This window comes from Pelodiscus sinensis, chromosome 1, assembly GCF_049634645.1.
Source record: "Pelodiscus sinensis isolate JC-2024 chromosome 1, ASM4963464v1, whole genome shotgun sequence".
Classification (NCBI taxonomy): Eukaryota; Metazoa; Chordata; order Testudines; family Trionychidae; genus Pelodiscus; species Pelodiscus sinensis.
Genome location: NC_134711.1, coordinates 308,962,444 through 308,986,493, shown reverse-complemented (window position 1 = coordinate 308,986,493; position 24,050 = coordinate 308,962,444). Strand labels below are relative to the sequence as shown.

Here is a 24,050-nt window from a genome sequence, read left to right as displayed (position 1 = left end):
GGAACAAAAGAGGTTTTCCCTGAAGGACTGTCCAGCAGGGGGTTTCCTTGGAGGTCTTTTTTTGTCGATGACAGAACTCTGTCAACAAAGGCGTTATGTCTCGTAAAATGAGGTTTACCGCCATCGACAAAACTGCTGCATTCTGTCTACTTACTGTCAACAGCAGTAGTGTAGACTCAGGTTTAGTTTTGTCAACAAAAGCCCACCTTTGTCAACAAAACCCTGTAGTCTAGACACACCCTAAGATTAACCATAACCAACAAATATGCTTTTAAACATGATTTGTCCCTATCTCCACTACATGCTCAATTGTATTTAATATTGTGTTATTTAAAATTTGTTCTTTAACAAGTTAACTAACAGCATACATTTTGCCAATGAAGAGTTGGGCTTTACTCATGCAGAGTAAACCCTTATTCCCAGACTAGCTCCATTTTCTTCAGTGATATTACTAAACATGGCTAAATATTGTGGAATCTGTCTCTTTGCAGATCCATTTATTATTTTTCCTGTCTCTGCTTTCACAATTTAAAATATTACTCTGTTTACCTTCGTCTTCATTACAGGTTTTTTTAATTAAAAGGATAAAGATCAACAGCCATATTCTTTAAGCAGACAAATGCCTCCCCCCTTCTTCCTGAAAATAGATTCTTCTTGCCAAGATTTACAATGCCTTTTCAAGTATCTCGTGAGCAGAATTCTACCAGAATGAGGTTTAAAGGTTTTTAGTATTTCATCCACGTTATCAGTCGCCTTCAGCCTTAACCTCTGGAGACAAAACAGCATCAGTAGAAAACATCAATTCAGTCATACTCGGGGAAATGCATTTGTGATGTTTCCTACTTTGTCATTTTAATAGTGTAATAGAGAAATGAATTACAACTCAAGTTTACAAATCAGAAGTTTTTATGACTTTTATTGAGATTCTTCCATAATCACTCACAGATACTAGTAAAATGGAATTGTCAGTATAAATCTACATTGCACGGCTAATGTTTCTATTGTTAAGTCTATTGGCTGTTTAAAATAATTTTATATCATTTTAAATGTATGAATGATGGGGAAAGCCTCTCTCCATTTCTGATTCCTGCTTTCAACTCCTGCTTACAAAATGAGACACATGAAATAACAGTTATAGATCTACAGTAAATAAAATAAATAATGCTGTCATGACTACATAATAGTTATGATAATGCACATAACAAATATCTATTTTCTTGTTGTTCCATTGCTGTTCTCTATTTTACCACCTCCGTCTGTTATGGCTTGCCCATATGAGGCAACTTTCAGGATCCTGGCAATTCACTGTGCACACTTTGGGTCAGAGACTGTTTCATATCATTGCGTGTAAAGAGTGCCTAACACAATGGAGCCCTTTTCAGAGCTCTCGTATAGGACTATCTGGAAAACAAAAAATCTATTTAATGTTCAAGAGACTTGAGCCTGTGTTTCCTAAGTCACACATGAGTGCCCGGACCACCAGGCTATTGTCTATTCTAATTTTACCCATTCCGTCATTTTGACCAGAAATTCCATCCTGGACCTACAAAATGTATGTGTCCACAAAAGTTTAAGAATCACAGAATCATAGAATACTAGAATTGAAAGAGACCTCAAGAGATCATCAAGTCCAGTCCCCTGCCCTTACAGCAGGGCCAAGCATGATCTATATCAGGGGTGGGCAATAACTTCAGGTGGGGGGGCCACTCCAAGATTTTGGAAAGTGGTCAAGGGCCACACTTTTCTGTGAAGGAGGAGTGAGGTCTAGGATGGAGGATGGGTGCAGAAGGGCACATGGGGTAAGGGTCTGGGGTGCAGGAAACAGTGTAGGGTCTGAGAGGGAGTTTGGTGAAGAAGGGGGTTGTGACCTGGGTCAGGGTGTTGGGATGTAGAGTCAGGGAGGGAGTGGGGGTGCAGGAGAGGATTCTGACTGGGGGGAGGGTTTTGGGAGGAGTTGTGACTTGTGGTTGGGGCAGAAGGTTTGGAAAGTGACCTAGGGGAGGGAGTTGGGGTGTGGGAGGGACTGGGGTGCCAAAGGCAGGCGTTGGCTGGGAAGCACTTACCCAAGCATTTCTCAGCCAGCAGCCCTGTAACACCCACAAGGCAGGCTGGGATTCCTGCCTTCTTCAGCCACAAAACACTGAAAATGCAGCCTGCTCCCTCCACGTGGCTCTCTACTTTGGGAGAGGGAAGAGACTTTTGCTGCCCCCGTCCCCCAAGCCAATCTTTCAGTTCCTATTGGTTGATTGTTTTGCCCAATAGGAGCTAAGAGATTGGCTGGGGCCAGTTCCTAGTGGCTGGTTGTTTTCAAATAATAGGAGCTGAGGATTAGGCTGGGGGAGGAAGATCACCCAAAGCTTCCCCTCCCTCCAAAGAAGAAAGTCACATGAAGCAGCCCTGCATTTAAAACAGCAGCTGCTTCATGCCTGAGGATCCTGGGAGTGGCATCCGTGGGCCGGATCCAGTGGCTTAGAGGGCCGGCTCCAGCCTGTGAGAGGTATCTTGCCCTCCCCTGGTCTATGTCATCCCCGATAGATGTCTGTCTAACCTACTCTTAAATATCTCCAGTGATGGAGATTCCACAACCTCCCTAGGCAATTTATTTCAGTGTTTAATCTCCCTTGCTGCAGTTTAAGCCCATTGCTTCTTGTCCTATCATCAGAGGCCAAGGAGAACAAGGTGACACCCTTTTAGATACCTGAAAACCGCTATCATGTCCCTTCTCAGTCTTCTCTTTTCCAAATTAAACAAGCCCAATTCCTTCAGCCTTGCCTCATAGCTCAAGTTTTCTAGACCTTTAATTTTTTTTTGTGCTCTTCTTTGGACCTTCTCCAATTTCTCCACATCTTTCTAGAAATGTGGTGCCCAGAACTGGACACAATACTTCAGCTGTGGCCTAACCAGCGCAGAGTAGAGTGGAAGAATGACTTCTCGTGTGTTGCTCACAACACTCCTGTTAATACAGCTCAGAACCATGTTTGCTTTTTTTGCAACAGCATCACACTGAGCCTCTTCATGGGAACCTGCCAGAAAGGTGGAAGTGGAGGAGACCCCAGCAGCACCCTCCCCAGCAAGCAGCATCTGCCACTCACACACACCTCCCCCAACATGCCTCTCCTACAGCAGCTAGGGATAGAAGTCCTCTCCCTGTGGGATGCCACCACTGTAAGATCTGGTGTGTGTGTGGCACAGAGGGAAGCTGAGCCCCCTTCCTGCCCACAGGATCCTGGCCTGTCCGGCACCTTCCCATGACTGCTTGTCCCCGGGCTGTGGGTATAGTGAGGCTCCTCTGGGACATCCCTGCCCCTGCAGAACAGTGCCTGCTGTCTAGGCCACAGATGGCCTTGCTCGAAGCACATCGCTATCTCCTGACTCACGGCCTTTCAGTGTCAACTCACACATTAGGGCTAGGCTTCATGCACAGTGTCTCTTGGGATGACTCTCCTCACTTTTCTTCACAGCTGGACCAGATAATTGCTGCAGATGACCCCACGAGGCAGTCGGGCACACATCACCAGCCTGTGTGCCCTGCAGTGGTCTCTTGAGTGGCAAGATCAGAGGTTGGATGCTGACATGAAGGAGCACCATGCTGACAGGGAGCTGTGCCGCACCATCTAGCTGTTCTGGCCCCATCCCTTAGACACTGCTCCACCCTCCTCCACTTTCCACCACCTTCCTCCTGCCTCCCAGATTCTTTCTCCAGTCTTTCCATAGTTATATTTACTCCAAATTTAAAAAAAAAAATTATTGGTTCAGAACAAAAAAAATCTGGTTTATTCGGCCTACAGGGGAAGGTGGGACGGGAGAGGAGGGGAGGGGAACAGAAGGGTGTGGAAGGAAAACCATAGAGGGGTAATGAAGAGGCTCCTTGTGGGGAGGCCCAGGGGAGAGTTTCACAGCTGACGTTGGCTGAAACCCTCCTTCAGGGCCTCCCAGATTTGCAGAGCCCCCGATGGATTTGCCAGATGGCAGTGGTGTGTGGCTGCTAAAAAACACTTGTGAGCTTCTCAGCTTCTGCCTCCCACCCTGGCAGGATTATCTTCCACTTGTTCTCACACAGGTTGTGCAGGACACAGCAAGCTGCTGCCACCTGGGGGATATTCTGCTGGCCGAGATCTAGGTGGGTGAGGAGACAGCAGAACCTCCCCTTCAAACAGCCGATGGCACCCTCTACCACGACATGGGCCCTGCTGAGCCTGCAGTTGAAACATTCCTTTGTGCGGCCTAGGTTTCCCATGTACAGATTCAACAGCCATGTGAGCAAAGGGTAGGCTGCATCCTCCACAATGCACATGAACATGTCCAAGTCTGTGATACTGATGGTGCAGTCATGGGAAAAAGTGTTGGCGTGCATCTTTTGGAACAGGCTGGAGTTCCTAAAGATGCTGGCATCATGAGCCTTCCCTGACCACCCGACATTGATGTCAGTAAACTGGCCTCGGTGGGGGTAGGAGGGAGTGGTGGGGGACCTAAGTTGTTGAGCAAAAGAAAAAGGACTCCAAGACTTAAGCCAAAATATACAAAATAAAAATAACAAATAAAACAGCAAATAAAACAAATAACAATTAAAACAGCATGTCCCCTTTAAGACATGTGCAATGTCTGGTATTTTCTGAATTTCCGACTGGGCACTGGACGGAAGCCTGGTTGGGGGGGGGCAGGCTACAATTGGGGCTGGGAGTCCTGTGGTCGCGTGCAAAACCCGGGCGTGGCATGGCGGGACTCCCAGCCACTCCCCCCGCCCGGCTTCTGAACACAACCAGAGGCTCCCAGAGCCAATCACGGCCCCACCTCCCGTCTGGGAGCCTCTGGTTGTGTACAGAAGCCAAGAAGGGGGAGTGGCTCCCAGCCACTCCCCCCGCCCCCACCCCCGCCCCTGCCCGACTTCTACTAGCAACTAGAGGGAGTGCCTGCTGGGGGCACAGCCTGTTGGACTATGGTTGCGGCCAGTGGCTACACTCCTCCCCCCCAGCTCTGCTTCCCCCCCCTTTCTCCCGGACAGCCCCGCGGCCCCTACCTTCCCTTCCCCACCAGCCCCGGCTCCCACCCCCCTTCCTTCAAGCCAGCCCTGTGGCCCCCCACCAGCCCTGCCTCCTCCCGGCAAGTCTCTCCCCCGTCGCCCACGATCAAGTGTGTCCAGTATTTTGGGGGGTATACCTAGTAACCCTAGCTGCGCAGCCACGATGTCTCCCATGGCCCTTTAAAATCAGCAGGGTGGGGCTGGGCATTTCCGTGGGCAGCTCTGGCTGCTTAGCGACCATTGGGGAGGAGCAGGAGAGGAGACGGGGCGGCCAGCAGGTTCCGGGCCCGCATTGGTGCCAGCTGGCTGTGCAGCCACTGCATTTCCCGGGCCCTGGCCCTTTAAAATCTGCAGGGCGGGGCTAGGCATTGCCGGGTGCGGCGCCAGCTGCTTACCTGAAATGCTGCCCCTGGCAAAGTGCTGCTCCAAGCACCTGCCTGGTTTGCTGGTGCCTACAGCCAGTCCTGCCCTCACAACCTGTATAAGGATACAGACATAGAATCACAGGGTTGCCAGTGCCCTCAGGAGGTCTCTGAGTCCAACCCCCTTCCCACACCAGGCCCAACCCTAACTTACCACATCCCCAGCAGGGCTTTTTGAAAACAGGACTTCAAAACCTCTAGGGAGTGAGATTCGCCCCCCCGCCCAGGGAACCCAATCCAGTGCTTCACCATCCTCCTAGGACAATAGCAAGTAAGTCATACCTGCATGAGCATGTTCCCGATGGTCGATCTTCCCCACACCAAATTGATTCCTGATAGAGTGGTAGCTGTCCAGCATGACAAGCTTCCAAATAGTGATGGCGACCCACTTCTAGAGGGGGGTGGTGGGTCACATGCATGCGTCCTGTTGCCCGAGGGCAGGGGAGAGCCACTCGCACATCTCCAGGAAGGTGTTCTTCCACATGCAGAAGTTCTGGAGCCACTGCTGGTCGTCCTACTGTTCCATGACGATTTGGTCCCACTGATTGGAACTGGTGTCCCAGCACCAGAAACGGTGGTGCACAGTGTACAGGGAAAGGTTGGGGGGGATGTGCTGCATGGGCTGCACATAGAGAGATGCGAGGAGGTGCCCCAGAGTGAGCTGCAGGTCCTGCTGCTCAGGCAGCAGCTACAGGAAGTGACTGTTGTCATGATGCCCTTCTCGGAGTGCTTCCAGAGGGCTCTAAATGGGTGTGTCTAGACTACATGCCTCCGTCGATGGAGACATGTAGATTAGCCAGATCGGCAGAGGGAAATGAAGCCGCGATTAAAATAATCGCGGCTTCATTTAAATTTAAATGGCTGCCCCACTCTGCCGATCAGCTGTTTGTCGGCAGATCGGGGCAGTCTGGACGCGATGCGCCGACAAAGAAGCCTTTCTTGATCGGCACAGGTATGCCTCGTGAAACCAGGTTTACCTGTGCCGATCAAGAAAGGCTTCTTTGTCGGCGCGGCGCGTCCAGACTGCCCCGATCTGCCGACAAACAGCTGATCAGCAGAGCGGGGCAGCCATTTAAATTTAAATGAAGCCGCGATTATTTTAATCGCGGCTTCATTTCCCTCTGCCGATCTGGCTAATCTACATGCCTCCGTCGACGGAGGCATGTAGTCTAGACGTACCCAATGTGATTCAGACTCCAATCAGTGTGAACACACTAGTTTGATATAGCTCTGTGCTAATGTGATGGGAATTTTAGCATGGACACACTATTTCAGGAGTTATTATTCTGAAATAGCTTATCTCAAAAAAAGCGTGTAGTGTAGACATACCCTGTGGCTCTTATTTTTAGACCATCTTTATGGAAACCTGTTTGGGTTTGATTTCATTTTGATTTTTTAAAGTTGCAGAACTTACAGGACTACTTTTAGATTCCTCAGTCTTGTTCTAAGCAGAATGTTCTTCTCAATTTAAGGGTACCCTCAATCCAGAAATCTCTAGCTAAATTTCTCCCACTTCAGATCTTTCTCAGAACAAGTGAAATGCAGTATTTAAATAGAGGGTCAAGAGTGCTGATGCCTTCCCAAAATACAAACTGTGGTACACATATTTATATTCTTTTCCCCATTTTCTGTTTGAACAGACTGTCATAACAGGTCATCACATTCAGGCATATATGAATGTAAATTTTGCTCTATGCACACAGTGTAGGAGGGCAGAATCTGACCCTCAAATGAAAAAGTTCCCTAGTAACTACAGCTACTGTGCCTGTTATGCAAATATATTGGCAGCTTGGAGTTGTATTTGAAGCTGTTATATTGTTATGTAGCTGGCTGTGCTTGTGTGAGTTGCCTTTAGGTTTGCCTTTATTTTTGAGGGTTACCATTCTTTCATCTATGGAGAAAATTGAGCCCCAGTCAAGACTTTCAGGTTTCCCAGCCCTCTTCATTATGTCTTTTCTTCCAAGATCTTTGTGCAGTTGTATGAATAAAAATGTCATGTAAATGCTATGTACTTATGATTTTCATATCAATAATAAGGAATTAAGGTAAGGTAAAAATAAGGTAATGCAGCCTTTAGGAAGGTGTAGTTTACAATATAAGTGGTCTAGTCCTAGTACACATGAAACTCACATTTTGTATTGGTGGGCATGATAACCATGAATTGAAGAGGGGAACTAGAATCTTCACTGAGTAAACTATTTAACTGGGCACAGTGTTGTATTCATGAGGTAGCCATGGAGTGGCCTTTGATTATTACTTGAGTGGCATGAGATGCAAAGTAATATTGTCACCATTAAAATTTCTTACAGTGGCAGCATAGATCACTCCTTTATATTAGTTATTACAAACAGATTCACGAAGCAAAGAGCTGCAAGAATGCTTATGGAACAGCCATGACCCTAAATAATCATCATCTACTTCCTGTAGCATGATAGTGCTTAGAGTTGCCAGCTGTGACTACGGCCCCATTGTGCTTGGTGCTATATGTACAGGTGTGAAGAGACAGTCTCTTGCCCTGAACAACAAGAAGACAGACTGTAGCAGGGGAAATGTAGGTACAGAGCAGTGATTTACGCAGTGCAAAGCCACATGGAAGACCAGAAGCAGCATCAGGATCAGAAACTAGGTCTCAAGTCCAATTTTGTGACCTAGTCACTGGATCGTGCCTCTTTTTCTCTGTCCACCATGACAAACTCATTTTTGCCTTTAAATTATAAAGGGCCAATCTCCAATTGGCATCAGTAAGAAGTGCATATGCTTCTCCAAGGGCACAGCTTAGCCCCTGATGACATTTGCCCAACATTTGTCACACAGCATATTGTGAGGATTTAGCACTTGCACAAAGGTGCAGTAAGAAAAATTATTTGAAATAAATGTTTACTTTGACTCCAGCATCCCACCTGATGCTAACCCATAAGTTCAGCCCACAGAGAGGAGACTGAGCCACACAATTTGGATCTGGATTTTAAATGCACAAAGATCAGGCTGGAGGTCTGTCTCTGGGTCAGGCTAATCATATCTTCACTTACAGCAACATGTACAGTACACATGCTGGCAGTATACAGTGAGACACAGCCTAGGCAATAGTGTCGAGTACACTACACACCTGAACCGCCAGGTGATATTCCCTGCATGACACCCTACATGCCCAAGAATATTTTTGGCAGTGTAATGTTCTGCTGCCTCTTCTCTGCCAGAGCCTTTCCCTGCCAAAAGGCTCCAGCAAGCCAGAGGCAGCCAGGAAAGCCTCTGGCAGGTGTCTCCTGCCACAGCCTTTCACTGCAGCATGTAGCTACACAACACAGGGACAATTGTGGTCACAGCCTGCCTTTCACTGGTGTGGACAGCTATATGTGTAGTGCTAGTTCTTTACATGCTACCTTAATGAGTGTAGACATAGCCACAGAAGAATGGCTTTGCATTCCTCCCCCCACTTCCACTTCTTCCTGAAACCCACAAGTTTTAATGTGTGGAATTTTTCATTACACTTTTCTTCCTTTGTGAGTGTTGTCATGCAAGGGGTAATCTCACTACTCATGGTACAATTTTTGCCGTGATCTATAAGATAGATAAGTAAGGACATACCAAAGTCACACCAGGAGCAGCTGTGGGAAAGAATTACCCCAGGGTATGTCTATACTGTGGGGCTGTGTCTACACTGGCATGAATTTCCGGAAATGCTTAAAACAGAATAGTTTTCGTTATAAGTATTTCCAGAAAAGAGCGTCTACATTGGCCACAGATGCTCTTCCGGAAAAGCCCTTTTTCCGGAAAAGCATCTGTGGCCAATGTAGACGCATTTTTCCGGAAAAGACTACTGGGCTGTCTACACTGGCCCTTTTCCGGAACAGTGTTCCGGAATAAGGACTTACGCCCGAGCGGGAGCAGCGTAGCTTTTCCGGAATAGCGGCTGATTTTGTACAGTAGAGCGTCGTTGCTTTTCCGGAAATTCAAGGGCCAGTGTAGACAGCTCGCAGCTTATTCCAGAAAAGCGGCTGATTTTCCGGAATAAGTGGCCCAGTGTAGACACAGCCTTGGGGTATTTGGTATCTCAGAAAAACTCCGCCACGTCTAGGAAACACGTTTGCTCTTCTCTTTTTTTTTTTTTTGCAGAAGACCAAACATGCTCTTTCAGGGAGCCCTGTATACCTCATTCTTCGAGGAATAAGGGCTCCTCCAAAAGAGGAGGCTTTTCTGCCATATGGCCCTGTTTAGAAGGGCACAAATGGCAGAAAAGCCTCTTCCGAAAAAGCAATCGGAAAAAACAATCAGAGGACTTTTGCTTGAACGGAAGCAGCATAGTATTTCCGCAAGAAGCACTGATTTCTTACATGAGATCGTCAGTGTTATTGCAGAAATTCAAGCGGCCAGTGCAGACAACTGGCAAGTTTTTCCACAAAAGCAGATGCTTTTGCGGAAAAACTTGCCAGTCTAGACACAGCCTGCAAGTCTTGCGCAATCCTGTAACAGGTTCCTGTTCTCTGTGGACTGAGCACCAAGGGAGCCTGTACCACACACTCACCAACACACTATGAAGCCATTTTTAGCACCTAGTTATTTTAGCCCAAAAGAGGATGGCAGCACACATGGGTGGAATTATATTTCCACATTTCTGCTAAAAATATTAGTGAAATACTTTTTGATTTCTTTTACCAAAAATTGGAAGAAATAGTGAAAAGGAATTTACCACAAATATTTCCAGTGCTAAAAAATGTCATACCCTCATTGATTTTCAATCAGTTCCTGAGCAAAGGAACTTGTACAAACACTGGAACAGGCCTGTTAGCTGTGAAGGTGAATTACCCTGCTGATAACTCTTTTAGGAAGGAAATGGCTATTCTCAGTAAAGATCTCCTTTTAAATTACCGAGACAAAGCCATTTCCCTCAGATGAGCAATCGTGCTTTGATCTTTGAGCACTGATACTAAGCTTATATTGTGTATCCCCATCTCTAATGCTTAACCAGACATTCCTCACACAGATCTGGGTTTCCTGCCTGTCAGCCTTTCATTTGCTTTCCGGAGTGGCCCTCTCAGGCAGAATCCAGGCTCTTGACCATTAAGTTCTTCAAACGCTACTCCTTCCTGCCCTTCACCCCAGCCACTCATATTTTATCTCTATGTTTCTATGGCCTACTGTTGTTGGAGCACCTGATTGCCCCATCCACATTAGTGAATTGGTCCTCCCCACACCTGTGTGAGGTAGAGAGACATTATCTCTATTTCACAGAGAGGGAACTAAGACAAAGGGTATATTAAGGCTATGCTTACACAGAGGAGCTATTTTGGGATATCCCGAAATAACTAGTCCGTGCTTTAAGGGTATGTCTACACTACAGTGTTATTTCGAAATAGCTTATTTCAAAATAACGCGTCTAGACATAAAGTGCATTTTGAAATAGCATTTTTCTATTTTGAAATAGTGCGTACACATTCAGTGGACACTGAATTGCATTTAAGGCTGGCCAGAACCAGTTCTGGCAGGGCATCAGGTCAGGAGTTACCTTGTGTGGCTGCTGCCTGAGGCTATCAGAGACCTGTGCTTAAAACCGGACAGCTGGTTCTAAGGTTTCCCTGCTTGCTTGCCTACCTATCTCACTGAGGGACAGCAAAGCATTTTTTTCTCTACATGCCCTGGTTGCCCTCATTCAGGACACTACAGCACTCTGCAAGAGGGAGCTGGAGCTGCCCCTGGGCACTCTGGTGCTTCTCCTGGATGTGTTGCTGAGAGCCTGGTAGCACATTCTGCAGGCAGTAACAGTCTCCCTGGTGTGCCCCACTGGGGGCTTGTGTCTCATTCCTCCCTCACGTCCTTCCACTTACCCTTCCCTACCCCCCTTCCTGCTGTACAATAAAAGACACATGTTCATTACAACAAAGCCTCTTTATTGAACAAAACTGGGGTGGGGGAATGAAACTGAGTTGAGACTGGGGAAAGAAGGTTGGAGAGAGGAGCAGGGAGGGTGGAAAGGGGAGGGGGAGCTGGCAGGGGGAAGAAAGGGGAGGAAGGGGGAGGAGAATCTCAGGGCTCAGGGTTGGGGTCTCACCGGCCCAACTGTCTCCCAGAGCTGTGGGTGCAGGGGCCTTGGTGTCCCTGGGGGTGTGGGGAGGGTGGGGAGGAAGAAGCGGGAGGGGGAGAAGGAGTGGGAAGAGGAGTGGTAGCTGGGGAGGCAGCAGGGGCTGGAGCAGCAGGAGGCAGCAAGCTCTGCCCCAGGGTCAATGACCACTTAATCAAACTAATTTAGCTGGCAACTAGAAATAAATTCATCTAACCCAACAAAATTAATATTCCACATTTCTTTTTGCAATATGCTTTCCAGACAAGAGATGCTGTTTCATTGATGTATTTCTTGAACTCTAATCGGTGCCATTTGTAATAATATTTCCTGTCTGGTGACCTGAGGAAGCCACAAGCAATAAGAACAGATGGATGCAGCTTTGTGTACATATCTCTATTAAACTGAATCATTGCAGGGTTAAAGTAGGACATAATTTTTTACACTTGAAACTCAGTTGGGGTTGAATCCAATCCCATAAAGTAGGAAGTAAATATTTGCTAAGTGTTTTAAATGGTTTCCATTGGTTAAAAAGCCCTAGAGTGTTTTCTAGTTTTCCTCTCTGTAGAACACTGTCACAGATAGGCAATTCAATCATGGTTACTACTGAAAACATAGAGAGTTCAGTATTCACTGGGAGTTACCTTGATCACAAAGTTTTTGATCGCTGTTCTTTGGTCTACATAAGAGAAAACCAAGGCTCAATTGGCATGTGACTCCAAAACAAAGGTCTGGTCTGCATCAAAATCATAGTCATGATTTATGTAAGATACCATTGTATAAAAACTTGAGGGGGCAAGGAGAGGAAACCCCTGATGGAAAGATGCCCCCATCGTTAGTAAACTAGCTTAGGGTATGTCTACACTACCCCGCTAGTTCGAACTAGTGGGGTAATGTAGGCATACCGCACTTGCAAATGAAGCCCGGGATTTGAATTTCCCGGGCTTCATTTGCATAAGCGGGGAGCCGCCATTTTTAAAACCCCGCTGGTTCGAACCCCGTGCAGCGCGGCTACATGGGGCACGAACTAGGTAGTTTGAACTAGGCTTCCTAGTTCGAACTACCATTACTCCTCATGAGGAGTGGTAGCTGGGGAGGCAGCAGGGGAGTTACTCATGAGGAGTAACGGTAGTTCGAACTAGGAAGCCTAGTTCGAACTACCTAGTTCATGCCCGTGTAGCCGCGCTGCACGGGGTTCGAACCAGCGGGGTTTTAAAAATGGCGGCTCCCCGCTTATGCAAATGAAGCCCGGAAAATTCAAATCCCAGGCTTCATTTGCAAGTGCGGTATGCCTAAATTACCCCGCTAGTTCGAACTAGCGGGGTAGTGTAGACATACCCTTAGTAGTTGGAGTAGTCTGTAACACCCCATCTTGGCTCACGTGCACTAGCTGGCCTGTTCAGGAGGGGGCAGATCCAAAGCTCCAGCCATTTCTCACCCCTGCCCACCTACCTGTGTGGAAAGAAGAGCCCCGTAACTGTTTTTTCTTTCCCCATGCATGCTGGGTGACATGGGATTTATGCTCTGAATTGAGGTGGTACTTTGCCTTCCCTGAGTGAATACATAAGCAGGCTCATGATTTAGCCCCTCTCCCTCTAACACCCATAGTTTGAATCCCTATTTCAAGCTTTTATTTAAAAATAATATTTTTCCTTACAGCAATAAGGCACAAAAGGTTCCCACCACTGAAACATTATCTAATGCTTGAAAGTGTCTTTTGCAATTTCTGAAACCTCTCCTGTGTCACACCTCACACTCCAGTGTGTATTTCTAGGCTCACTGCTCCACAGTAAGGTAGTTGAAAGTACTTTGCTTCAGGCCTTCTTCGATGCAACACACCCTGGGCTTACCCATCAGCTCACTAATGTACACTGAGGTATAGCGTATTGATTAAACTGCCTCTCAGGAACCTTGCTGCTCACTGTAGCTTATCAAATAAACATGTCATGTTAGCAAAAGGACACAAAATACTGAGCTGAAACAAGCCATTGATTCTTTTATAGTTGAACAAATGCTATTATGCTGAAACAAGTCATCTTTAGACAATAACAAGCTGGGACAGTTATATGTTGTCTGCTTGCTGAAAAAATGGGAACATATTATACAGAATCAATCCTAAGCCATGCATCAGTCCCTTCACATTGCTCCTGCTAAACACATTGCCCAAAAGGGGATGGATCCAGTGAAGGGGGAGTTTCCAACAAGCTCAGAGCTAATATTGCGGGCCCCTGAACCACTTTTGTGCAGCCTCCAGGTTCAGAGGGATGTTAGGATCATTTCCTGCGAACAGTAGGACACAGAGAGCATGCAGCACTCCATTAACCTACAATTGGCTGACAGCCCCTTGGGCCATAGCCAGCTGGGTATAGTTTAAGGAAGACAATTCATTTTCCCCAGCTCAGCTGTCCCCAATGGACACTGGACACTGTCAATTGTACATGCTATTCATCATCATGGTATCTGAATGCTTTGTAATACAAATGATCACCATCACCTCCATATTTCTCTCTTTGTGAATTGAAAAGCCATATTTCTTAAAGACAGCTGGGAGAAAATTTTAGGTCAGCAGTTTTTCAAAGAAAAATGCAGATTCAGCAACACTGAAATGCTTTGCAAATTCATATTATTTTTGCCAAATTTTTGTTGGGGGAGAAGATTAAAAATTCTGAAAAAGATTAAAAACGTTTCATTCTAATATTTTACACACAAAAAACTTGATTTTTTTTGGTATGAAACAACTCTTTGTTCAAAAATCTCATCTAGTTTCATTTGTTTCAAATTCAAAACGATTTAAAAAACTGTTGAGATTGGAATACAATATTTCTGACTGAAAAAACAAAATTGTTCACTGAATCCAAAATGATTTTTGTTTTTACCTTTTCTTTTACCTAACATTCCTAAAATGATTGGTTCAATTTGAAATATTTTGATATTTTGAAATTGCCAAAGCACTGAAAAATCCCTTATTTGCACAGCTTTATTCACAGATGAACTTAATATCATCATAAGCAAAAACATACATAAATCATTTCAATAGAACTAGTAGAATGTTCTTTTTAATCCAAAACTATTTACTACTTAGATGTCTAAAATAAACCATCATCACAGAATGCCACCTCTAAAACTTTCTTACAACTAGACAGGGCATCCCTGAATATAACCAGGAATACATTGTGTCATTTACTAAAATGAGATAGTCAGTTATACTTAGCCTCTCTCTTTCCCTCTCTCTCTCACTAAAGTATACCTCCTACTTTGACTCTGTCTCATAGCCACTGAGGGTCCTACTAGACACCAAATCCTGCTATTACATATGAACAATTCTTAGTAAAATCAATGGGAGTTTGGGACTTATATGAACAAAGAACCTAAGTGACTTTTGAAAGTGGGATTTAGGGGCTTTTGGAAAGTTGAAGACTGCCACAGAAAAACACTTCCATGCGTTCAGTGTAAAATGAGGTATAAAAGGTAAATCCAACTGAAGCCAATAGGTTCTCTGTAAATCAGACCACAAATGGATGGAAGAAGGAAAGACAATATAGAAGAAACAACAAAGCAAACTCACTAGGTATAAGGTAGCCATAGGAATGGATTCACACATTGGTTTAAAATGCAGAAATAAATAAGCAATTACAATTATTCAGAGAGGAGTGATGGTTCTCTCTTCCCCCCCCCCCCCGCCCATGCTAGAGTAATGAAAGGAAGTGGGAGCCCATGCAGCCATGCTATTCTTCTTTGCTCCTCTTCCAGAGATAGATAAGCAATATGTTAGAAAGGCTAGGACGCATGAACTAGGCAGTGGATACAGGCCAAGATTTTACAAGTGACAAGAGCACAAGTCCCATAGATTCCAAACTAACTGAACAGAGGTGATTCCCTTCCATATTCTTCACAGACCTGCCCTTCCTTCTCCAGTACAATCAGTTTCACTATCATGTTGTTCTTTCTTTGCCAGCCACACAGCATGCTTGTGAATCCTCCAATAGGGTTCACTTTTATGCCAGTATATACTTGCCTTTCCAACTCTACTTCATTGAGGGGGAGCATACCATACTCAAGTTATACTCTTTCATGTCACCTGCCAACCACATCCAATGTCCATTAATTTATGTGAAAAGAGTGGCAAATACACAGAGGCACACTGCATATGTAGCAGTCACCTTTCCTCATTGTGCAATCACTGTAGTCTCGTTTCCGACTTGATTACGGTAGCTAATAATTTTCCCCTCTCCCCTTTTTGTGCAGATGGAAGTGAGCTTTAGAGCCATGGTTACTGAGCAGTAGATCATATGAAAGAACAGCTGAATACTTTCATAGAACAATGCTAATGGAACAGCACTACAGAGAAAGGAAAATACTCATTCACAAATAAACGCTCTATTTTGAAGCGACTTTTACTTCATTTCCACACAAAGACTAGACCAGCTGTGTCTTAAAACAACATTCAGATCATCTATTGTTTCAGTTATTAATGGCGTCATATTTATATGCATTTCAAAATAAAGCAGCAAAGAATAAGAACATAAATCAGAAATAATTCTCTATTACAGCTGTTCTCTGAAAATCTGTACTATGCAGCAATACTTTTTTTTTAAATAAAACTAGAAGGGACCTTGAAAGGTCATCAAGTCTAGTTACCTGCTCTCACAGCAGGACCAGGTACCATCCCTGACAGATTTGCCTCAGATACCTAAATGGCCCCCTCAGAGACTGAGCTCACAACCTTTGGTTTAGCAAGGCAATACTCAAGCCACTGAGATATCACACCCCCTAACCAATAGCCCAACAGAGACACTGCAAACAGTGTAATGTATATACATAAGCCTGTCTGGTATCTATATCATAGATGACAAAGTTTCTGTTAAAATGATTTCTAGAACTTCAGTAAAAACACACACACACAACCTTACCGGCAGGTGCAATTGACCAATCCATGCTATCTTTTGTACCATGAATACCAGTGAATGTCTATAATTATACAGGGTTACTCACCTTCCTAGCAGCAAAAACTCTCCAGCGAGACCCAAGCGCCTCATGGCCATTAGCAGCCCTCTTACTGTCATGCCCTCACAGAAGCAGGCAACCACTCTTGCTTTGGGCAGGTGGCTTCTTAACTTTTTCAACAGCTTGTCAAAACTCTGTTCACCAGCATTGCTATAGATCTTGTAGGAATGAGCAATGCAGATCCCCTCCTTGGCTGACATATCTTTGAAGGCTTCCATTCCGCTCTCACCATAGTTTCCTAAATGGAAACAAAGAAACCCCAGAGATGTAAATTAATAGATTAAAATGTTGAGGTGGTCCATATTAGGAAATAAATGATCAGATTAAATGCTCTCAACATTGATTCTAACAAGGAATGGTTAAGAACTATTCTTTTCTTTTAAGAGAACACAATGTTTACAACAGAATGTTTATAAATCACAGAGCTAAGCATTCCCTTCAGCGTCTGCTAAATTGACTGAATTAGTTTAGTTGCTTTCAGGTTTTTGACAGTTTTTAAAGGGTAAAATTAAGTGTTCAGAAGTATTTGTTTGTTTTACTCTTGCTTTAAAATGCAACATTCTGAATGCTAAAAAAGACTAATTAGCAGAAATGTGACTTTGCACATAATGCAATCTTCAGCATACCGGTTTTTTAAACATGTTAATAAAGAGTGCATGGCAAAAGTAATCTTCTGAGGAACTGACCTTTTCTGTGCTTCTCTCAAGAAAATATGGTAAAACTGAAGACACTAAAGGTCATGGCATGCTAAAATGCTGGGTTTGCTTTTGGCTTTGGTTTTTTTAAATTAAAGTAGTAATGTAAACCTGAACCAGAACTTTTATGCTGCCCCTTACCCAAAGGAGAAATTCCTTGTAAACATCACACATCAACCTAATTATCTCTTAAATGTTTCCTTAAAACATTCCTTCACTAAAAACTTGACAATGATTTGGCCATTGGTGTCCTGAGACTGAGGCTTAACATGCAGATAATTTGTCTCATAGTTTCCTTGTCTCTCAGACAGTCAGTCTATATTCACCAGTTGTCCCTTGTCTTGTATAGAAAGTGCTTTGAAGTGCTTTGAAGCAATGACCATCTCTTTGTTGTCTTTGTTGCCTGATTGCATGGCACATAGCACAAAGGAAATATAGGAATTTACTACAATGGAGACATTGGAAAGATTATTGTGTTGAATGGTTGGCCCTGGATGGGAGAGTTTGGATGTCTAGCTCTGACAATGTCTTGCTAACACTCTCTGACTTTGTTTGTATTATGGTAGACTTTAGAGGTCTATTGGGGTAGGCACTATAGATAAACTTAATAGGAGACTGGCCCCACCTTGAAAAGCATGCACTCTGAATATGTAGGACAGACAAAGGGTGGGAGAAAGGAAATATTTTGACACAGGGAGTTGAAATGAGAAATGAGACACAGGGAGTTGAAGTGACTTATGAAAGGTCCTATCATCAATGTGCAGCAGAACCAAATCTGAACTTAGACCTGCTGGTTTACAGTCTAGGTTCTCAACTGGTGGTCCATGGTGACTTTTTCAGTGGTCCACAGGAACATTGTCCAAAGTCACAAGGTATGAGCAGGCGCCGCCATTAGGCTGTTTTACGCCGTGTTCACAAGCACATGGTGTGTCATCCACCTCAAAAAGGAGGTGGTCCACGAAAATTTTTTGATTGGCCTGGTGGTCCATGCACTGAAACAAGTTGAGAATCACTGGTCTAGTGTCTTAACCACAAAATGATACCCTTTCCCCCATATCAGGACTACAACTGGTCCAAATTCAGAATTCTGCCTCATTGAAATCTGAATGAACATTCAAAATATCAACAATTCTCACAAAACAGAAAATTCAGAAACTGGTTGATTTAAGAATGTTAAAAATGTCTCATTTTGGCTCAGTTCAATATCAGTCTGTTTTCCTTTGTGCTACTGTTGTGTCTCATTGAAATGTAGTTTTTGAGTCTTATGGGCATGGTCCATTCTAATTTATGGGTCTGGGTCCTCAGTCAGATGCATCTCCTATTGCGTTCCACAATTACATGGCTCACATGAGGTGACACATCAGTTCATCCAAAGGCTGAGACTTCAGTAAATCATGTAGTAAATCATGTAGTCTAACCAGGGAACCCACCCTATAGACTATATGGAGTCATTACATACTCATACTGTAACTTGAAGGCGGTCCTGCAGCACCCAAGGCCTACAAAATTAGTGTCTGAATGACCCAAACTGAAATATCCATTTGGTTTGTAAAACACCCACAACATTTCAGTGTAGATCACTATGACCAAACAAAATTATTTCTTTTGATTTTCGCAATAGACGTCTCAAAAAATTTCAGTAAAATTAAGATGTGTTGATTTTGATTTTGTAGAAACGTCCTTTCCATTGAAATAAAAAATTCAGTGGAAAATTCCTAGACAAGGTGTAAAACACTCAACCCCTCAGATGAAAGCAAAAATACAAACTATTATCTTAGGCATTCTATAAAACTCAGGAGAGGTTTGACTACAGTTTAGCACAAGTAGCAATTTTCTCAATGAATGTCCCAGCCATTGACTCTTTTATAGTCAAATACTATTATGTCACAAATATATTGGTCATATAATATTTCAAGGCCATAATTTTGTTACACCATACAGGATGTACCTCATATAAAATGAGAGAAAGTGCTTCAACATAATGAGGCCACTTACCAAATTATGCAAATTTTCAACATTCAGAACAAACCTACCTTGATAGTCTAACTCTGAAAGAGACTGGGTTTCCAAGGTGGGAAAACTCTAGCTGTGTGGTGTGACAGTCAACAAAAACAGAATGCAGCTTAGTGTCAAGATACTGGTACAAATCCACTTGTCATAATTGTTGCTGATTAAACTACTTAATTAATTATTCAAAGAGAAGTCCCCTGTTGTGGAGTACTTTTGATGAGGTATGTATATTTAGCTAGACTGTAGTGGTACTGAACATTTTCAAGTGGAAAAATAATCATTGCTGTTAGATTCCCTTATATCACAAAAAAAGTCTGAATTTCCTTAAAGCAATATTTCCCCTCCAAGAAAAAAAAAACAACAACAACAACCACAAACAGGAAAGACTGAGAATGTAGGAAGTTATGTGAAGTTTTCATCAAGAGTTTCTTCCACATATCTTCCTCAATTATAAGGAATTAGAGATGGGGGAGTTCATGGCTGAAGACACCCTTGGCAAGTTGATGGAGCCCTACACTTCTCAAAGAAACAGATCTTATTCATATTACGTGTAGTCTTGGAAAGAGTAAAAGTGTCAATAAATGTCAATTTTTCCCACAATCAATGAAAAATATTTCCATTAATAATCATATAAATTTACATATAGACAAAGTAAGAAAATGCTGCTTGAAAATTTATTAGAATTTAATTTAAGGATCTTTGCTTTTTTTTAAGAATAGGTTAGACAAAGACCTTTTAGAGATGACCTAGATCAGGAGTGGGAAAAATATGGCCTGCAGGTTTTATCTGGCCCACCAAAATACTGGCTCTGCTCTGCAGCCCAGTGGGAGCCCCATCCGACAGGTACCCTGCCTACTCCAGCCCTGCATGATGCTCAGAGCAGCTGACGGCAAAGGCCATGTGTCTTTCTCTGAACACTGTGAACCTGGGGCGAGGGGCTTCACTGCACTCATCCCATACACAATCTTGCAGCTGCCACTGGGAGCTACCTGTTTGCAGGACAGGTAGTGCATAAAGTGTTCCCCCGCCCGAGTTCCCAGCTTTCTGAGAAGCACATGGCCTCTGCAGCCAGCTGCTCTGAGCAACCTGTGGAGGAAGGACAGGCAGCAAGCCTGTCTGAGGAACTTGCTGGGCTGCTGGTTGGGAGCTGCCCAGGCATGTGCCTTCTGGCCACAGCCTGCCTCTGGCACCCCAGCCTCTGCCTACCCTCTTGCTCCACTACTCTCTCCCATACTCTGCACCCCAATCGCCTGTATATTTGTTCTGGGTCACAAACCCCTCCAAGACTCTGCACCTCCTGCTACACCCCTCGGCCAGGTTAGAATTCTCTCCAGTATCCATACCTTCTCCTGCCCCAGATCAAAACCCTCTCCTGCATCCCAATACCTTACCCCAAGCTCCTTCTGCACCCAGATCCTGCACCTTCTCCATTAATATCATGGAAGAGCACCGCCCTTGCCAACTTACCAAATTCTGGAAGTGTTCCCCTATTTTGACATGTGAGGTTGACAATGTGTACTTTAATGGTTATAAAGCTTTAGCTATTTGAATCTCGGCATATACTGTCATTACATAATATTCTTTGATTCCATGTGCTCTTCCTTACCATAATTTCCCAGGACTGACAATTTAAGTTGCTAAAACATAAAATTAATGCTTAAAACCCATAATTCCACTGAACTATGAAAATGTAAATTGATAAAAAATTTAAAATGCAATTCTATCCATTGAAATTGTATAAAAATGAAATTTTGCCATGCCTAATTATGTGATATCTATGTTGTGGTATATGAGAGACACAACATGGGTGACCATATTTACTAGGCTCCAAAGTGGGTTGCCTGGGCAACATTCCCTTGTGGCTCCTCAATGAGTGACTTACCTATTTGCAGGTCCCTGACAGTTGGGTGCCCTCCATTCTGGGACTAGTACTACAATACCTTAACCCTTCCAGCTATGACACATATAAGTCCCATCCCTGCTGGGGCATTAGAATGCAAAATGAAAGGAAAACTAAATTTAAAACCAGGGTCATCCAAGGATTTCTCAGCAAAACCCCACCATTATACTCGGGTTTCTCTGTGTATCCAGTCTCTTTTGTCATTCTCCCTGTGCCCACTTGTCCCATCCACACAGTAGGCGACTCACCCAGGTAGCAAGCTGTCTCCAGTTCTTGGCTGGAGTCAGGCTTCCCTCATGAAGGAAGAAAGAGAGCTGGGCCTCTTTCATTTAAGGGTTCTCTCCTCTCTGAACAATTCTTGCAGGTAAATTGGGATAGGACTAACTGGGTATGTCTGGACTACATGGCTCTGTCGCCAGAGCCATGTAGATTAGTTTACTAGACATACCCAAATGAAGTGGTGATTTAAATAATCGCCACTTCATTTAAATTAAAATGGCTGCCGCACTGAGCCGATCAGCTGTTTGTTGGCTCAGCGCGCTAGTCTGGACGCTCCGCGGTCGACATCAAAGGAATTTGTCGACCACCCCGGTAAACCTCATCCCACGAGGCATAACGGGGAGGTCGACAAATGCTTTTGATGTCGACCGCGGAGCGTCCTGACTAGAGTGCTGAGCCGACAAATAGCTGATCAGCTCAGCGCGGCAGCCATTTTAATTTAAATGAAGCGGCGATTATGTAAATCGCCGCTTTATTTGGATATGTTTAGTAAACTAATCTACATGGCTCTGGCGACAGAGCTATGTAGTCTAGACATCCACAGGTCCTCATTAATCCTTTCTCTATCTGTGGAACTCACCTGCACTGTCACATTGGCTTTGTACAAAACATCAATAAATGATTGTTCTTTCTCCAAAGAACTTAGAAATTAAAAATAATGTAAACAGCTGGTTACTGTAAATGAGTGGGCTGTGGTGGAGAAGGCAAGATTAGAAAAAAAGGTGTGAACAACTGTCCTCAAGTAAGAAATGGAAGAGAGAAGTTGATTTACTGTTACTTTATTGACATCATTTAAGTAGGGTGGCCATATTACCTAAAGAGAAAAAAGGACATCATACAAGGCTGACCCGAGCTGCCCTCACCTGCCCCTCATAGGCTGGTTTAAGCCACATGCCCAAGCCCTACTCCCCACTTGGAGAGCAGGCAGGATTCGGACAATCAGTGCCACATATGCTAGATATTCCCCAAAGGTTAGGGTTGGTCTGTCTTTTCATTTGAGACCTACCTGCCTCCCACTGGAATACTGTCCTTCCCTTGGTTCCTCACCCCCTCAGGGCTGACACTGGGTTTCCCCCACCACAAGTGACTTTTTACAAAAGTGGTCAGTTTATAGAAACAAAAGTAACAAATGACCACTTATCCCAAAAAATTTGGGATGATCAAGACAGAGGTTAAAGGTCATGTCCAGGCCAAAATGGGATGTATGGCCACCCTACATGTAACCAAGTAAACCTCACAAAACCACACCTAGAGATAAATCTGTGATGTAAAACTAGAAGTTTATATTCAAGCTCTGTCCCTCCTAAAGTGTTCCCATCTTCACGAGAGCACTTGAAAACTATGGATCTCTATGTTAGCTGACTCTGCACTAGAATGTGGGCTAGACTTTCATTGGATGCTGATCCCTTTTGAAAATTTGACCGTAAGTGACTGAGGGACTTTTGAATGTCTGACCCTTATTTATGTGAATAAATGAGAGTTGACTTCTTTTGAAAAACTGATGTAATGGTGCTGAACCCCTGAAAATCTGGTCCTGAGCTCTTTGGAAAATCTGCTCCCATGTGTGTCACATGTATAAATAAATCAATAAATCATCATCACTTTCTAATGAACTATCCCTTCTTATGATTTACAGTTTGGTTCAATATGAGGCATGCTCATTACTATTTATGGCATAACTATAACCACCTGCTAGCTCAGCTTCCACTGGATCACCACTACTAACTATTAAGAAGCTTAAAAAAGAACAGACTGTGCTTTTTCTTTCTCTACACCTTTCTGTCCCACCATCCCACCCCCCATAAAAATGAATGTAGTACAGTATACAATAGTTGGATCTGCTAAAACGGGGTGTGGCAAATTACTATCTACTTCTACTATTGTTTCTGCCCAGTAATTGTGCCAATTAAACCCTCATAATTCAAACTTCTGAGCTCTAATCTGCATTACGAGGCAAAAGCAACATGGGTTTTAGTATAAAAATAATAAACAAAATACACTGACATCTGCTTCTATCAGATTAAAGGATACTAATACAAGATAATAAAGAAAGGCTGCACAGCAGACTGAAACACTTTGTGGAGAGAATTTTGATAGAGCCAGAAAGATTGTTTTATTACTTTTTTCATAATCTGTAAATGCAAATTGTTGTCAGGCATCTGTCCCATTTTGAACTGAAGCTTAATGTGTGGGAACTAAAAAGGAGGCCATGTGGAAAACTTTAAGATGTAAAATTGATACAGACGTTGGGGAGATATCAAATCACTGGAGAGTGAAAATAGAACTGTCAATCAAGAATGAAGAAATGTCATTTATTTAACTAGTGATAATCCTACCTGTAATAGAAAGGCTATTTCTTTAATCAAGAACCATTACCCTTGTTTATGAGAAATTGGTAGAGATTTTCAAAGCAGGCCAGCAGATTTAGCCATACATCTTATACCTAAATTCATTGGCTTCCATTAGAGTTAACAAGATACAGCATCTTGCAGGAGGCATTTGGAAAGCTGAACAGGTATAATGATTTATATGTAACTTGAAGTGAGGGAATGACATTATTAAAATGCAACATGTTGTCTGATTATCACAAGAAATCTTCCTGAAAGTCAAGGGTAAGATCTGTCTCCATCGTAGACATCAATGGGTGTAGTTGTAAAACAAAACA

The 24,050-nt window shown here is 43.8% G+C and overlaps 1 protein-coding gene across 1 annotated transcript in view; it reads right to left on the bottom strand.

The window, feature by feature from the left end:
- The window catches only part of GRM5 (glutamate metabotropic receptor 5), a 228,858-nt gene extending 212,126 nt beyond the window's left edge, over positions 1-16,732 (bottom strand). Inside the window, exon 1 of the mRNA XM_014571135.3 lies at positions 16,490-16,732. Within this exon, the coding sequence (XP_014426621.2) occupies positions 16,490-16,719 (230 nt within the window). The 5' untranslated portion in view covers positions 16,720-16,732. The remainder of the gene's footprint in view (positions 1-16,489) is intronic.
- Positions 16,733-24,050: the final 7,318 nt, after the last annotated feature.